Source organism: Arvicanthis niloticus, chromosome 6 (genome assembly GCF_011762505.2).
Source record: "Arvicanthis niloticus isolate mArvNil1 chromosome 6, mArvNil1.pat.X, whole genome shotgun sequence".
NCBI classification, from domain to species: domain Eukaryota; kingdom Metazoa; phylum Chordata; class Mammalia; order Rodentia; family Muridae; genus Arvicanthis; species Arvicanthis niloticus.
In genome coordinates this window covers 24,705,801-24,721,515 of record NC_047663.1, presented here as the reverse complement: position 1 = coordinate 24,721,515, position 15,715 = coordinate 24,705,801, and the positions used below count along the sequence as shown (strand labels likewise).

The 15,715-nt window shown below is 54.5% G+C and overlaps 2 protein-coding genes across 7 annotated transcripts; one reads left to right on the top strand and one right to left on the bottom strand.

Annotated features, from left to right (window-relative positions):
• Positions 1-222: 222 nt before the first annotated feature.
• Positions 223-3,097, top strand: Cisd3 (CDGSH iron sulfur domain 3). Of its 2 annotated transcripts, XM_076935855.1 has the most exons (4): positions 223-347; positions 594-615; positions 895-1,014; positions 2,710-3,097. In XM_076935855.1, the coding sequence occupies exons 1-4, from the start codon at positions 238-240 to the stop codon at positions 2,887-2,889; spliced, it is 432 nt and encodes a 143-aa protein (XP_076791970.1). In that variant the 5' UTR covers positions 223-237; the 3' UTR covers positions 2,890-3,097. The 2 variants fall into 2 exon arrangements, with proteins under 2 accessions (XP_076791970.1, XP_034363305.2); XM_034507414.2 differs by lacking the exon at positions 223-347 and having other exon boundaries at positions 361-615.
• A 191-nt stretch (positions 3,098-3,288) lies between these two features.
• Pcgf2 (polycomb group ring finger 2) lies at positions 3,289-14,660 on the bottom strand. 5 transcript variants are annotated; one of them, XM_076935853.1, is made up of 12 exons: positions 14,354-14,660; positions 13,873-14,008; positions 13,612-13,724; positions 7,939-8,092; positions 7,287-7,383; positions 7,053-7,108; positions 6,922-6,972; positions 6,586-6,694; positions 6,428-6,482; positions 6,248-6,343; positions 5,510-5,590; positions 3,289-4,855 (listed from the first exon to the last, which is right to left on the bottom strand). In XM_076935853.1, exons 4-12 carry the CDS (start codon positions 8,048-8,050, stop codon positions 4,484-4,486), a joined length of 1,029 nt encoding a protein of 342 aa, XP_076791968.1. In that variant the 5' UTR covers positions 8,051-8,092; positions 13,612-13,724; positions 13,873-14,008; positions 14,354-14,660; the 3' UTR covers positions 3,289-4,483. The 5 variants fall into 5 exon arrangements, with proteins under 5 accessions (XP_076791968.1, XP_076791967.1, XP_034362775.1 ...); XM_076935852.1 differs by lacking the exon at positions 14,354-14,660 and adding an exon at positions 14,115-14,314; XM_034506884.2 differs by lacking the exon at positions 13,873-14,008.
• Between the last annotated feature and the right edge of the window lie 1,055 nt (positions 14,661-15,715).

Here is a 15,715-nt window from a genome sequence, read left to right as displayed (position 1 = left end):
CAGTGCAGGTGAAGATGCAGACATCCGAGCCCTGCAGAGTGATAGATCCTCACACTGCCTTGGACTCTGTAGGGCCAGGGCGGCACCTGCCGGATCCAGGGCGACTCGGCCCTGCCCCTCCAGTACGGGGCCAGGCGGTGTCTTCCTTGGGGGCGGAGCAGAGAGGGCGGCGACCCGGACGCGGCGACGCGCAGAGCGGCCATGCGCAGCGTGGGGACGAGCCTGCACGCTGTGGTCATGCGCGGCGTCTGGGTGAGCGTCCCCTCTTTGGTGACCCCAGGCCGTTCGGCCCCGCCTCCCCGGCCCAGGTCAGACTCCACCCCTCGGCCGCGCGTCCCCACGGGGCAGTCTTTTTCCGGAGGGAGCGCCCGAGTAGATGCCAAGATCTCCAGGGACTCTTCTTTGACCCTTTTCCCAACGTTTTCTTTAAAAAAAAAAAAAAACAAAAACAAAAAAAACTAGCTCCCACGCTCCTTTGGCCTGTGGTCTTTCCCTTCCCTGATGGGCTTCCGGCGTCTTCCCTTCTCCACTGATTTTATTTTTCTGTTTCCAAATCACATCGGCCTGCCTGCCTTGTCGAAGCTGTGTCAGAGGCGGGAAATCTCCTCTTGGCTGGTGAGTACACCTCACGTCTTCTCTCAGCAATTGCCATCAATTCCCCAAGCCTCAAGAGCTACATCAAAGACAGCGACAGGGACAGCATTGCTCCCAGCATGCTCTAGGGAAGGTTTGTCGGACCAGAAAGCAAGGAGCTAGGTTTCCCGCTGAGGGGAGGACAGCCACCTGATAGGTCAAGCCCCAGAGTTTGAAGAAAGTTACTGGACCCTGCCAACTAAAAGTACATCCAAGGCTTCCTTGGGATGATCCTGAGCTACTCGTCCACCTTGGTCGCAGGCCCGATGGTTCCCCAGAGACCCAGCCAAGCCAGTGGTGGCACAGAAAACACCCATCAGGTTGGAGCTGGTTGCCGGGAAAACCTACAGGTGGTGTGTATGTGGCCGAAGCAAGAAGCAGGTGAGTTATTTCTGCAGCTTTCCACTCACGTGTGACACATCCTATGGTCATACCATCCTGAACAGGCCTGATCTCAGAAGCTAACAGGGCCAGGCCTGTCAGTGTGACATCCATCCCCCCCACTCCCCTCTTGCTTGGGGTCAGCATGGTCTATCCTGGGAACTTTCAGGCCGTCCACATTTCCCTTTTCTCTCTCTATATATATACCTGAGATATAATTAGGGGGTGGGCTTTGGTGTCAGGAACCAGCTCACTGGCCAGGGACACCACCATCGGGATGGGCGTTGTGGCTGTGTGCACATGTCCGAGAAGCATACAAAGCACAGAAGTGGACGACTGCCCTCCAGTAATGACCACAGATCTGTGGCTGGCTCAATCTTCTCTCCTCGAAGTTCTGCCTCATGTGTACGCCTGGGCTCCAGCTCCAAGACACCAAGGGCCTGTCTCTCCTCCTTCCATGCAGCATCTCTGCCCATGTGCCAGGCTTTGGACCTCACAGATTCTGTTCAGTCTTCCCCAGTGTCCCTTCCCAGGTCTCTTTTCCCCTTGGATGTGACTTTTCCTGCTTGCCTGTCGCCTTCTGATGCCATTCCAGCTGTACAGGAGCCCTCTGCTTCTGGAGAACTCTGCCCTTTTTCCCATGCAGTGGCTGGGATGATAAACCCAGCTCTGGAGGCTCACTTACTTTGTGGCCTTTGGACAGATATTCCAGAGGGTGGGGCAGTTTCAAGGGCATGCCAGCCAGAGGACTGTGGGTACATGCCCATGCCTGTTAGGTGGGGTGCTGGCTTTCACCAGTATGTCTCTCCTCACACTCTGCCTCTGACAAGGCCTCACCCCTCTTTGGGCCTCGTTCTTAACCATCCTCTGCTTTGAAGGGTTCTCCTGAGAGACTGTGGTGCTTATGTTAATAATACTACTCCAGGCAGGCTGATTGTTGTGGACACACCCCCTTGGCTTATTGTTTCCTGTAACCAAGCAAGACTGAGCTCACCCTGGAAAGGCACTGGGGTGCTGGGCTCTCTCCCATCCTGAGGAACATTGCAAAGAATGTTGATTTAGAATGTCACTTTCGAACGTCGCTTTCATGGGCCAATGGGGATTCACCTAGCCATTAAAAAAGAAAAACAAAAACTGAGGCTGAGGGTGGGAATGTAACCCAGTGGATAGAGGAAGCCCAGTTGATGTGCATGGAAGCCCTAGAGTCTGTCCCTAGCACTCAGTAGGCTGTAGCAACATCCACAGTCCCTTGGAAGGTGGAGGCAGGAAGACTGGAGTTCAAGGTCAGTCTGGGTCACATGAGAACTTGACTGGCAAGATGTTTCGAGGGTAAAGGGACGTTCTACCGCAGCTTGCTGACTTACGTGAGCACTAGGGCCTGCATGGTGAAAGAGAACCAAGTCCCCACAAATTGTTCTGTGCACAACACACACACACACACACACACACACACACACACACACACACACACACACACACACACAATTTTAAAAATGTAAAACCCAAACACGAAATGCCAACCTTTTCATGTCGTTTGATACTGGGGTACATTGCCTCTACCTGAGGCCCGTTTCCTCTTCCAAACTGTCTTGGCCTTATAATGTCTTCCTATGATCCCCACATTGTAGGACTCCGGGAAAATGAGACTCCTCAACCCACCCACCCCCACTCTAACCTCTCTCTCTTTCTCACCAGCCCTTCTGTGATGGCTCCCACTTCTTCCAGCGCACTGGCCTTTCCCCACTCAAGTTCAAGGCCCAAGAGACACGCACAGTGGCCCTATGTACCTGCAAGGCCACGCGGCGACCCCCTTACTGTGATGGCACCCACAAGAGCGAGCAGGTACAGAGAGCAGAAGTAGGCTCCCCACTCTGAGGGGAGCTGGGATTCCATGCGTCCTCCAGGCTTTCCTTCCATGAAGGCTGTAATGCTGAGCCACGCACAGAAGGGAAACATCCAAGGACCACATCTTGTTAGCAACGGTACCCTGAACAACCTGTATTCTCCTGTTGGGCAGCTGAGAGCAGGCCCTGGTTCAGCATCTGGTAAAGCTGTCATTAAACACTTGAGGCCCACCCTCTAACTGTCCCTGTGGTCACTTTCAAGGCTCACTGGTCTTCTGCTAAAGTATGATCTGTGGCGACAGAGGGTATCTGGTGACCAAAGTGGGATAGTTCAGATCCACTCCAGTTAGCACAGTAAGATTGGGGAGCACCACACTCCTCCTCCTCCTCCTTCTCCTCCTCCCTCTGTCCCAAAGAACCACAGGCGCAAGAGTATAGACAGCATTTATTACAAAGCCAAGAAATACAAATGACCCAGGACAGGAGGGCACAGTCAGGACCGCAGACTCAGGACATGGTGCAAACAGCCAGGGCTCAGACCCTCACACTAAGCCAATACCCTGTCCTCCCCCCTCCCCCCAGATCTATATACACTTGAGGAAAACCAGGCGAGCAGGGTCTGCCCCTAATAGGTGGTCCATCAGGTCGAGTTGGGGTCAGCTCATTCTTTATTTTCTTGTGCTTCTAGATGCCTCTGTCCTATCCCTGCCTGGCCTCGGCTGGGGATGAGGAAGTGGACTGGAGGGCTGTTGGCTTTTGGCAGAACTGGAATCTGTGCTTGTCTGGGGTTACCCACCCCAACCCTCTACTCTAGGCCCCCAGTGTCACCTCCAGTCTTGCTAGATTAGGTTCCTGGCTCAGGGTAGGGCAGGAGAAAATGAAGTGTTCACAATGCCAAAGTCACACATAAGACTTTATAGGGCCGGGGTCTCCCACAGGAGGAAAGGGGGTGGGGTGGGGGGTAGGGCAGAACTATCAATTCTTTGCACAAGGTTTCCACTGTCTGAGGAGGTGAGGGAAATGCCTTCTCCACAGCCACCTGATCCTCGCTGCCAGAGGACAAACTGTACTTGTAAAAGGCACTGTCTCAGCAACTTTCTCAACATTCAACAACGAGGGGCTTGGACAGGGATGGGGAACAGCCAGGGTGGACCCCCCAGTCAGCTAGGGCTAAGGGACCCAACATGCCCTCTGCCCTGGAAAGCAGAAAGAACACAGGGAAAGACATTAATACTTCAATGGCCCCTTAAGACCACCAGGTTACCCCTCCCTCCCAGAAGAGCAGAGTGAACTACAAAGACCCCTAGACCTGGACACCCCCCACCCAGACACACACACACACACACACACACACACACACACACACACACACACACACACACAGAGTTTCTTTCCTGTGGCATTTAAATTAATCTGGTTGGTCCATAGAAAATAAGTATGTATATTTGGTTTTTCCTATGTACATATATATATTTATATATATATATATATAGATAGATTTATTTATAAAACCCACCTCCCACTCTGAAGATGGGAGGAACCAGGGAAAGTCAAAAGTGGAAAAGGGGCCCAGAAAAAGTAAAAAGGAGGGAAAAGATGGCTGCAGAAGGGGAGGGTCCCTTTCCTCAAGGGGGACAAGGAGCTCCATTGACAGTCATCTTGCGCCCCCTGCTGGTGGAGGATGGCGTTTGCAGGCAGTTCGAAGTGCCCCCATTGGTAGCTGTGGCGGTCCCAGCGGCAGTTGAAGGTGGAGTGGGGGAGGTAGGATGGGTAGCAGGGGGGCCGTGGGAGCTGGGAGAGCCATGGGATGGGGTCGCAGGGCTGGGCAAGGAGGAGGAGGTTGCTGGAAGGGTGGCAGGGCTGGGAGCCTTGTCGCTGACTGACTCACACTCGGACGCCCCGCTGGTGTTGGTGCCTTCTGAGGGAGTTGGCACTGTGGGCAGGGTGAGTCGCTTGCAGGCTGGCTGGACACGGTACTTGAGGGGGAGAGGTCCATTCTGTGATGAGAAGAGGTCAGCAGCATGAAAAGTCTTTTCAGAAGACCAACCACGGGCTACCCAACCAGGGGCCACCCAACTAGGGGCCACCCAACCAGGGGCAAAGGGAAGCTGAGCCTTGAAGAGAGGCCCTGCAGAGTGAAGAGACAGAGCCAGACAACCAAATAAAGAGACACAGACCCAGTGAAGAAAGAGTGTAAGAGACTTGGGTAGGGGAGGAGACCATGCAGATCAGAAGACACCACACTCCACTGTAGCCACCACCCCTACTGCTGACCCCAAATCTGAGTGGTAGTAGCCAGGGCATCAACAAGGGACATGTGGGAGGGAGGCCAGTAATCTCAGCACCCAGGAGGCTAGACTGCTCTGAATTCTTGGCCAGCCTGGACTTCATACAAAATATGAGGCCAGCCAGGGAAAGGCTCTGTCTCAAATTTAAAAAAAAAAAAGAAAGAAAAAGAAAAAGAAAGAAAAGAAAGAAACAGTCTGGAACTGACCTGGGAATGATGAGCCACCAGGGCCTGGCTCCAGAGACAAGGGATGGAGTATCTGACAGAGCGTGTTTCGTGTCACTGTGGCCACTGACCAATGCCAGGCCTGGTCAGGTAGGACCTTGGACTGCCCCCACCCTCCATCCTCTGCTCACAGGCTCACCCTCCGCCAGGGGTAGATGTAGGCAATGTCCATTAAGGTGTAGTATTCCTTCAGGGGCTCATCTTCGTAGAGGATCTCCACCTGGAGGGAGGGAAGAACACCCATGGGACCTGGCAGCTGTACCCTGGCTGCCAAGGATGGGAGTCTTAGGGGATAGAGGTAAGCCAATTGAGAGGTGGACTCCAGGAAGCCTCTCCTTACTGTAGATGTGACTTGCCTTCCAGAATTGTTCCAAGAAACTCCCCCAACCCACTGATGGGGAGGGGAGGCTTCTCTCTCTAGGACCCCTTTGACCCAGGCTCTTGCCTGTAGCCCTAAGGGAACCACAGAAGCAGCTTTGATACCACCATCGGACCATCTGACCTAACCGATAAGCACAATGCTTACAGTCCCCCTGCCCATGTGTAGGCTAAGGGAAGCCTTGAACCTAGGAGCTTGTCAGAGAAGCAAGGTCAAGCGCATCAGAGACCTCCAAGGGATCCCGGGTTCAACCTGGTTTACCAGTCAGTATCCTAGAGTTCCTTAGTCCTATCAAAGGCCTGGCATTTGCATGCACACATCCCTGGGGCTAGCCCCTCTGTACACCAACTAAGACAATTACAGACTGTCTTATCCTCAACAGTGGGGCTAGGCTGTTCGTCCCTGCACGTCCAGCTATACAACTCGGAGATGGCTGTGACTCCCACCAATCAGACACATCCACAGATCTCTGCTGACTGGGATGGCATGGACATTCACCTTGTACTTGCTGGGCACATCCATTTTGTTGCGGAGGAACTTGGCGAGGTGCATGACGGTCATGGCTGCTGGGCACCGCAGGAATCGCACTCCTGTCTGTGGGGAAGAGGCCCCAGTGAGAAGGTGTATCTATGGCGTTCTCAGCCCACAGCCCACTCCTCGACGGGCGCCAAGACTCACCTTCTCCTTGTCCCCATCCCCATTCTCCATGAGGCTCTTCTTCTCCTCTCGGTCCCTAGAAGAGAGAGAGAGAAGCTAAGGACTACAGAGTTGCTGGACCAAATGCATATCTGACTGGATCTTAGAGAATGGGCCAGGGTGGAAAAGATTGAACTTGCCTGACGCCTTCGTAGAACTCAATGGAAAGACTGACAATCTCGTCGTCACCTAGAGCCCCCTTATCCTGTTCCAGGACCTCGCCTCGGTCTTCGTTGGAGCCATTGGGGACTGCAGAGGGAGATAGCGCAGAGGGGTTGGTCAAAGATAGAGCAAGGGACTGAGGACCTAGGGAAGGGGAGTAGTTCAAGGGTTGAGCCCAGTTCCCTCTGGACAGTACTCTAGCTGGGAGGTCTGCTGGAGGTCGGAGGGACAGTGGGGGCCAAAGCTGGCACATTCACAGCTGGGGCAGCCCTAGGCAGTCATGTTGCTTGTGGGTTCAGAGAACGTATACTCACCCTCTGTCAGGGGGTATGCTGCATAGAAGTCCCGACGACGTTTCATCTCATCTAAAGGAAGGAGGCAGGGATGAGTGGGTGACAGCTGGGAAGCAGGGGGTGAGCGGGGACAACACAGGGGCTCATGATACCTTTAAAAAGCCCAGGCACCAACTTGTAGACAATGTCCTGGAGGGTTTTGTCTGATCTGAGAAAGAATGTACAGGAACATTAGCGGCCACAGTCCCTTCGTCTTTAGCCAGGGATCAGCTCTGTATCCCTTCTTCAGACCCAGCATTGAGACATGCAGGCTCCTGGTCTGGCATTTCTTAGCCTATGTCAAGCTGGAAGCCACTGGGAGGTAGGGTACGGGGACAGAAGCCCACCTGATACTCAGCAGTGGTCGGGTTTTATGGACCTGGACATCACACATGGGGCAGTATTTGTTGGTCTCCAAGTAGCGCACGATGCAGGTTTTGCAGACTTGGAGTGAGGACAGAGAGAAGACAGTCAGAGCCCCTTCTTGCCCAGGCCTGTGCTTACCAGCTTTCTCTTCCCACTCTGACCCAGTAGCTCAGGATTGTTCACAGATGCAACACGGCAATGCGCAGTCACACATCCGGGCTGTTGTACCTTGTCTAGCCTTAGGGGAGGATGGGTCCTGTATCTCTGTGAGCCAGGGTGGTGTCCTGCCTACCATAGAAACTGCACCAAGTCCTGGGCTCCCCTGAGCCAGCCAGGTAAGACACCTTAACAGTCCTGGATCTCTTGTAACCAATCTGACAGTGCAAATGTGTGACCCCTGAATCTACAGGGGTCAGACTTCAGCCAGAGATATCATAAATAAAAAGTGGAGGTTTCTTATGCTGTCCCAGGAACGAGCTTCTGGGTCTAGGAACCTACCACCACCACCACCACCACCACAAACACACATACTGTCCCTTCTTGGCAGTCTCTCAGTGATCCAGGGTAGCAAGAGATGTTCTCCATTTTCCCTAAGCAGTGTCTCCAAGCTGGGCACCCCTGAACTCAACTCACAGGAATGTAAGCATTCCACAATAGTGGTGGCATCGATGAAATAGCCCCCACAGAGGGCACACATGAGGTGAGGGTTCAGCTCCGTGATTTTAATCCGCGTGGTCCGATGCATGATGCCGGGGGTCAGGACTGAGGAGCCTTGGGAAGTGTCACCCTGGGAAACAGAAACGGGATCAGAAATCCACCCTTAGCTGCTTCCCTACACTGCTTCCCCCTGGGCCCAAAGCCTGGGGTTATTTTTGTTGTTGTTTTGGTTTTTTGGGTTTTTTTTTTCCCCTGTTTCAGATGTGCAACTAAGTACCAGTTTGAGACTGGCTGCATCTGGCCCTCCCTCTGAGTATTCACTGGGTGGTGGGGGCTCAGGAGGCTTCTGTCACCCTGAGAAGCCAGGTCATATACCATCTCAGAAGCAGTAGGAAAGACTAAAGTCAGACCATAAGAAGCACTACCCAACTCTTGAAGATGGATATGGAAGGGCAGGAAAAGGGAATAAGGTATCAGTGCTTTTAAAGCTCTCCCTGGGTGGGATCTGTGAGCCTGTGACAGAGCTCTGCAGGTGAAAGTAGAATAAAGCCTGGTGACCCGCACAGAGGGAAGAGAGACAAAACGACGCCTATTCCTGGTTCCAACCCATATCCTTTCAAGTGGTCAGGTATTTACTGAGCACCAAGAGCTATGAGAAATAGTTCAGACAACTCAATTCAGACCAGACTGAAGAACAAATTATTGGCACTCCATCAATGAGAGATTCTTCATGAGGGAACCTTCCAGAGAGACACGAGGCCACCGCCTGTTCTTTTGACTGTCCCACTCTGGCCTTAGAACACTCCCTTCCTCTGCTGTGTCTGGACACAGATAGCTCCTTGAATGTCTGCTTACTTGCTGACCCTTTGGCTTTCTGGCCAATCCTAAGGCTGGTTTTCATATGTCCCAAGTTATAAAGAAGGAGCTGCCAGCCCAACTTGACACTGTACTCTACAGGTAATCCAAGGGCCTGGCAAAAAGACCTCTCCTGTCCCGTGGCAGAAACCACCCCATATTGCCCACCACACCTTCAAAAGCCACTAACTGTTCTCCAGTGTGCATAATCTAGGAACCCAGTCTTGAACACACAGAATTGCTTCATGTGCCACTGGGATCCCACCATGTCCCATCCTGGTGACTGTTGCCACCTGTCCACCAACAAACCACAGGCTCTCCTAGATACCTGCCGAAAAATGGGCAGAGAATGTTCTCTGTCCCCAGCTTTCTAATGCACCTGGCCAGGCCCTGGAGGCAGAGGTCAGTTCAAAAGCTGGCTCTGGCTCTGGCCTCAAGGGGGCTACTACCTCTTTCCTCTCTCCCAGAGCAAAAGCCCAGGAGCCTTGAGAGGCTGGCCAAGCCCCAACTGCTCCTTTACAACACACACCCTTCTCTCTTTTCCACCACACAGGGTTTTCTAGGACAAGAAATTCACAGCCAGGATCTGCAGTTTCTATAGAGACCCCAGGATGAGCCTGGCCTGAACCCAAACAGCTAATAAAGCCCCAGGGCACCTGGCCAGAGGCTGGGATAGATGGAGCTACACAAAAGGCCACACTTGGGACAGACACCAAGTTGCAGAAAAGAGAGAAGGGAACAAGCCAGCCAGAGGTGGCCCAGAGACTAGGTGCCCTGACCTGCAAACCTGGGGCAGAGTTTCTGCCCCTAGAGGTGGCCTTAGCTGGTATTCCCTGCATGGGTTCCCCCTTCACAATTTCAAAGAGGCTGCTGGCTACTCTACTGTTTAGTTGTTTCCATAGTAACACAGTCTCTGGCAAGAAGCCCAAATATTATTACAACCATCCAGAGGATAGAACAAACTCCAAGTGGCTGTCTCTTTGAGCGTGTGTAATAGCCACCATGTGTGTACGTGCTGTCTGGGCTTCCAAAGGTACTTCATGTGGCTGCTTTCCTTGTGTGTGTCTGTGTCCAGAGACACACAAGAGTCAGAAACAAACTGTATCAGAGTAGGATCCTGCTAGGGAATCCAGGCTGCTAGGGTAAATATCCTGCACGTGCGCGCGTGCGCGCGCGTACACACACACACACACACACACACACACACACACACACACGAAAGAATATATGTGCTCTTCACCCACACACTTCATTTGCAAAGAGATACACGTTCCTAAGAAGCCACAGGAGCCCCACACAGTCTGTCATTTTAGAGGTTTCACATCAGAGCAGGCCCTGCCCCGACCCCCAGCTCTCTTTCGGGGCCATAAGGGAAGGAGATGCTATGAACGGAAATGTTCCTTGTCACCCCTAGGAGCAAGAGAGCCTCCCTGTTCCCCATTCCCATCCCTAGGGTCCTCAGAAAGCCACCACTGGGACTGGGGGTGGGGAGAGGCACTGATTGGCTCCTCACCTGATTGCCATGGTTACCTGCAGGGCCCTGTCAGCAGGTGCCAAGAGTGGCTGTAAACAGGAGCTCCTCATCCCTAGAGCATCTCCCCCCCCCCCCCCCCCCATTTCCCTGCTCAGGATCAGGACCTGCGTTTGTTCCTTCCTGGGGCTGTAGTGCTGGAGGGGAGGAGAGGGAAAAGGAATGACGTACCTACAGAGGGGACAGCAGGGAGGGACAAAGGGCCTGTGGAAGAAAAAGTGAAAGGCACAGGTCCCAAGAAACAGAAAAGGGGCTGAGACCATTTGGAACTGGTGTCAGTGGAGCTGGGGAAGAGACCAGTCCCTTCTACTTTCTTCCAACAGCTCCCTCTACACCCCCACACAGTCTTAGTCCTCTCTGGTTCTAGCTCCTGGCTCCCAGGGGCCCCAGGCGGGGAAAGGGGTTTGGTCAGCACCTAGCACCCAGTCCCTTGCCCTTTGAGCTCATCAGTCTCTCCCTACACTTCCAGCCTACAGCTGACAAACATCCCACATCTCTCTAACGAACTAGACTTTTTCTTCTGTAGGTAGTGGCCTGATGCCACAGAGACAGGGTCCTGCTGCCCCCAGGGACACCAGCTACAGCCCTCTGCCTTGCTGGCTCACCAAATCAAATCAAGACCCAGGCCACAAGAGGTCACTCAAGGTCACATCCTAGCCCTGGACTAGTGGAGGTGTAAGTGATCTCTGAACGCTAGGCGTGAAGTCTTCTCAATTTACAGATGACTTGCCCAAGGTCACTCAGAAAAACAAGCGATATCCGCCTGCCTCCTGTTCTAATGTCACAAGCTGGCACCCAGGTGGGCGGGCGCTCCTTACTCAGCTGGAGAGCTGAGCAGGTGAATAGAAGGACGGAGGGCAATTGCTTAGAAGGGCAGGCAGGAAGCCTGTGGGTCTGCTGAACGGGAGGCAAAAGCTGATGCCTTACACCACCTCTGCTGTATAGATGGGGAAACTGAGGCACAATGGAAAACAGAGCAAGCGAGCCAGAGTATAGTGTGTAGACATGAACTTCTAGCATTGGTTCCCCCACTGGCTTCATAGACCCAGCTCTGCAAGCAAACCTCATGTGTTTATGTATGAGTCAGAGGGTTCTGCAGCAGGACATTGAATCTCTTATCTTTTCCTAACCCTTGACAGTCAGTCATACAGCCCTTAGTATGGAAAAAAAGATAGCGGTGGGTAGCCTCTACCTACCACTCAGTTCCTGAAGACAGAATTTAAAAAAATAAATGAAACAACAATAGTAAAAAACAAACAAAGACTATACGGCACTGCAAGATACACTTATCCAGAGCCAGACACACCCCCTTCATCTCTTACATCCATAGCCCCCAGAGCCAGTTAAGCGTGGTCATACACACAAGCCAGACAGACACTTGGCCAGACACACATCACCACATGCACAGCTAGGCTGGAGCCAGGCTGCTGCTACTCCACAGATGCAGACATCATTTCCATCCACCCATCACATCCCTGCCTGAAACCGGAGCCACAGACATTAACCTTCTATGAACCTTCTAGTCCTCTCAGGGTATATTAGAATTTAAGTCATGTAGCAACAAAGGCACCTCAGGCCCCCAACTCCGCTGTGGGGCCAGAGGCTGGAGGGCTACAGTTGGCATCTGACCTGTGTAACATGTAACCTCTTCCACTTCAGGCTGTCTCCATTCCCATGGCAACAGCTCCATCAACCAAGATCACTCAGGGAGTTACTTTCCCCTTTCTCTGCTCACCTCCCAATACTTCAACTTGTACAGGATCAGACGACAGCCAGACTGGATCCTGGAGACTGTTCCCTGCCTCATTCCAAACACGGTTCTAAGTGCACAAACCCCAACCTCAAACCAGGGGAACCCCTGGGAAAAACCTCTCCACCAAAATGCTACAACAGAGCTGGCTTTATGCTCCTCCGATTACAGTAATAACACCTTGGAGCAGGGATTTGTGTATGTTGGCGGGGGTTGGGGGAGGGGGGTGTCATGAGTTTCGGGAACAGTACAACTGCAAGAAGTCCAGGGAGGGAGGCCCAGGACTCTGAGAGCTGGCTAAGAGAAGCCCCTCCCTCAGCGAGAGGAAGATCAAGGGACTGAGGCAGCGTGGGGGATGGCGGGAGCACGGCTGGGGGCTACGAGAGACAAAGACGCAGAGAAAACTCGAGGTAACACCTGTACATACTTAAACATTTAAATTCACAAATATATACACCCTCCTCGATCAAGCAACCAAGGCAATTTTGGATAGACCCGGGAAGCGAGAGATGGAAGCGTAGGGGGCTTGCCTAGACGCCCCTGGGAGACAGGAAGGGCGCAGGGTGTCTGCAGGCCCAGGGTTCCCCAGCTTTCAGAGCTAGCAGCGGCAGGGCTCAGGGAGAAAAGAGTAGCTGCTTCCCCTTTCGTCCCCCTGTGGCAGAAGGGCCAGCTCATCAGACCCCTTGGCCACTAATGAAAGGACAGAGCATGCTAAATCTCTCCTCGCTCCCGTGCTTCCCCGCGAAGCCTAGGTCAAAGGATCAGGAACCCCAGTGACCCCGTGGCCACTCCTTCCCTCCCTAGAGCCAAAGTTTGGTGGGGCCCCAGGAGGGAGGTAGGGGAAAAGCTCCGACGAGGTGGTTCAGGGAGGGGGCGGGGCGCCTCGCACCGGGACGAAGGGAACCTCTGGGGGAGGTGCCCAAGATCCCGACCCCAGTAGTTAGGGCGCCCTCCCTCGGCCACCAGAAAGCCAAGTCCCCTTCCTCCGGGCCTCAAGTCCTCGCGCGTCTACTACGCTCACTGCCCACTCGGGAGGCGACCCTTGCCCGACTCCAAGGGGGCCGGTCGGCCAGAGCCACAGTCAGCTCCAGCTTGTAGACACACTCGGGTCGGGGGACGAGACCCACCCTAGCGTATGTCCCCAAAGCCCTCGTGGCCGCCCGGACCCTCCCCCTCGATACCTCGCAAGCAGGGTCTTAGCAGGGGGCTGCTGCACAAAGAGGAGGTGGTCGAGGGAGACTCCAAATCGTTAAGAGGGGGAATCCACTTCGGCCATCTTGGAAAGGAGGAAAGGAAAAAAAAAAGAGAGAGAGACCGGGAACAGGAGAAAGAAAGGCGGACCGGGCGAGCTTGGACAGCGGCTGGCGGGGCGGGAAGGGGACGCGAGCGGCAGGCCAGGCTGGGGCTCCCGGCTCCCAATGGGGTCTGCGGGGAAAGGTGAACGGGTCCCGGTCGCCAGCCCTAGACGCTTACGAGGTAGCAAGGAGGCAAGCGCGAGTCGGCGTCCGCTTACCTGGCTTCGGGGTCCGGTGGGTCTCGGGGAGGGGGGGATGGGAGGGAGGGAGGGAAGGGAGGGGAGGGGGGCCACAGCCCTGTCGCTCGCTCGGTCGGCGGGAGGGGAGAAACCTATGGTAAGAAAGGAGTTTGTAAGAGCAGCTTGGGGTGGGAGGGAGAGTGGGGAGGGGAGGGGACCAGCGGGGAGGGGAGGGGCTGTGGGGGGGGGACAAAATGGCTTTTTTCCTCCAGACAAGAGTAGGTCCCGCCCACTACTCACCCACGTGACCTCATTCCTTCAGGATGTTTGCAGAGAGGGAAAGAGGAGGGGGAGAGGCTAGCTCGGCTGCTCCCCACCGCCTTGCGCTGGGCTTCCCCCAAACCAAGAAGAGACCACCTCTTATCCAAACAGATCCCTTGAACCCGGAGGAAAGGTCCTGTTGTGTTACCTCCCGTCAGGAAACCACCTCCTCCTAAATTAAGTGTGTTCTCCCCCCCTCCCACCGACCCTGCGATCCCTACCCTAGCTGGGGAGCTTGGAAAATGGTGAGATGCAGACTGGGCGGAAATGTGTCTCGCAGCACCCGGTGCGTCGCCGCTACCAAAGGGCGCTTCGGCGGGGGACGCGGCGCCGCCGGCCACGCGTCCGGGTGAGGTTCGCTCACTCCAAACTGAAATCTCTTGGGATTCCTAAGTGCGTGTGTGACCCCGAGCGTGCCCTCACCCCCCACCCCCACCCCACCGGATCGGGGTCGTCGCACCTCGCGGGAAGCGCACGGTGGCCGCGGGGCTTGGCTGTGGCCGAGGCTGGCGCGCTCAGCGTGCTCGGGCGGAGAAGAATGGAACGCAATCCGGGGCGGGGAGAGCAGCCCGAGACACGAACTCGGGCGTCGAGCCAGAGACACAATAACTAGCCGAAATCGAGAGGCCCCGACGCAGTAGGAAGCGCGGAGCAGAGCGAGAGGACGCGCGCCTTTTCGCCGCCGGTGCGCCTCCCTCTCGGCCGCGGAGGGGCCGGCGAGCGCGAAGGTGGCTGGTGCCAGCCCACTCTGACTGTCGCCCTCGGCTCCACCCAGCGCTCGCTCTCCAGTCCCCTGCGGCCTCGGGCCCCGGGCAGGGTAGGAAGGAGAGCTGGAAGAGACGGCGCCAAGGAAGCGAATCGATTCTGCGTTACCACAAGAACCGTGGGCCTCCTTAGGTCGCTCGATTTCTCTGATTCGTTACTTATGATTTATTGGGGGTGGCCACTGTGACTGTCTCTCCAAAGAGCTAGATTATCCGGCCTGAAACACCTTTAAGCGCCTGGACGGTGGGTTGGCTTGAGACAGGAACGAATCTTTGTGGAGCCTGCCTCCTCTCCTTGTTCCAAGCCTAAAGCAGTCCCGAAGTGAGTGCTTTCATACACTGGTCGGCTTATCAGGAGCCCTGTGAAGGCTGTCCGCCTAGTGACCCCACCAGCTTCAGCTTGTAAAGAAAAGGCAAGAAATTTCCGCTTAAACCGGGTGGTCCACGTGGGAGCAGAAGAGGCTCCGGGAGGGTCGGTCACTTGCTTCCCAGTCCCTACATCGGGAAGCAGGAGCTCACAGATTACTGTGTAAAGGGGTCTCGAGTTAGACACGCCCACTGTCATCAGGGCCCACGTGTCCCAGCATCTTGAACTCTGCTATAGCAAACACAAATGCTCAACGCGACTGCAACAAGCCAAGGGCTACGCCTGGATACCTTTGCTTATTGGAGTGGGAACCCATTTGCTCCTCAAACAACTATTAAGTTCCAGTTCCAAATAAACTGCACACTTAAGACCCACCACCCACTAAAACACCAATAAATCATCTATGCTGGGATATTGCTAATCCCTGTGGTTCATCAGAACCCCTGACTCGATTGTCCCAACATCGCAAGTCCTCTGGTCTCTCTGCCTTTATTCCACTAACCACCTGGAAGCACCTGGCAGGTGCCAACATCAAGTATTGTTTTAGGCACAGTAGGTAAGCTGGGCTTTGACACAGAGCAGGACCTGTGAAGGCAAGTCTGGAAAGACCTTTCTCCATTCTTGTTTGAAGTGCCAGGTGGTCCTCTAGGCTTGTGTGGGTCTGCAAACATGGGAGAGGGAGTCCAGAAGA

Coding starts and splice junctions, on each gene's coding strand:
- Cisd3 (XM_076935855.1), top strand. CDS start 238: ATGCGCGGCGTCTGGGTGAGCGTCCCCTCTTTGGTGACCCCAGGCCGT. Junction 616..894: donor GGGAAATCTCCTCTTGGCTG/GTGAGTACACCT, acceptor CCTTGGTCGCAG/GCCCGATGGTTCCCCAGAGA. Junction 1,015..2,709: donor GTGGCCGAAGCAAGAAGCAG/GTGAGTTATTTC, acceptor CTTTCTCACCAG/CCCTTCTGTGATGGCTCCCA.
- Pcgf2 (XM_076935853.1), bottom strand. CDS start 8,050: ATGCATCGGACCACGCGGATTAAAATCACGGAGCTGAACCCTCACCTC. Junction 7,109..7,286: donor CGACCACTGCTGAGTATCAG/GTGGGCTTCTGT, acceptor ATTCTTTCTCAG/ATCAGACAAAACCCTCCAGG. Junction 6,695..6,921: donor AGCATACCCCCTGACAGAGG/GTGAGTATACGT, acceptor CTCCCTCTGCAG/TCCCCAATGGCTCCAACGAA.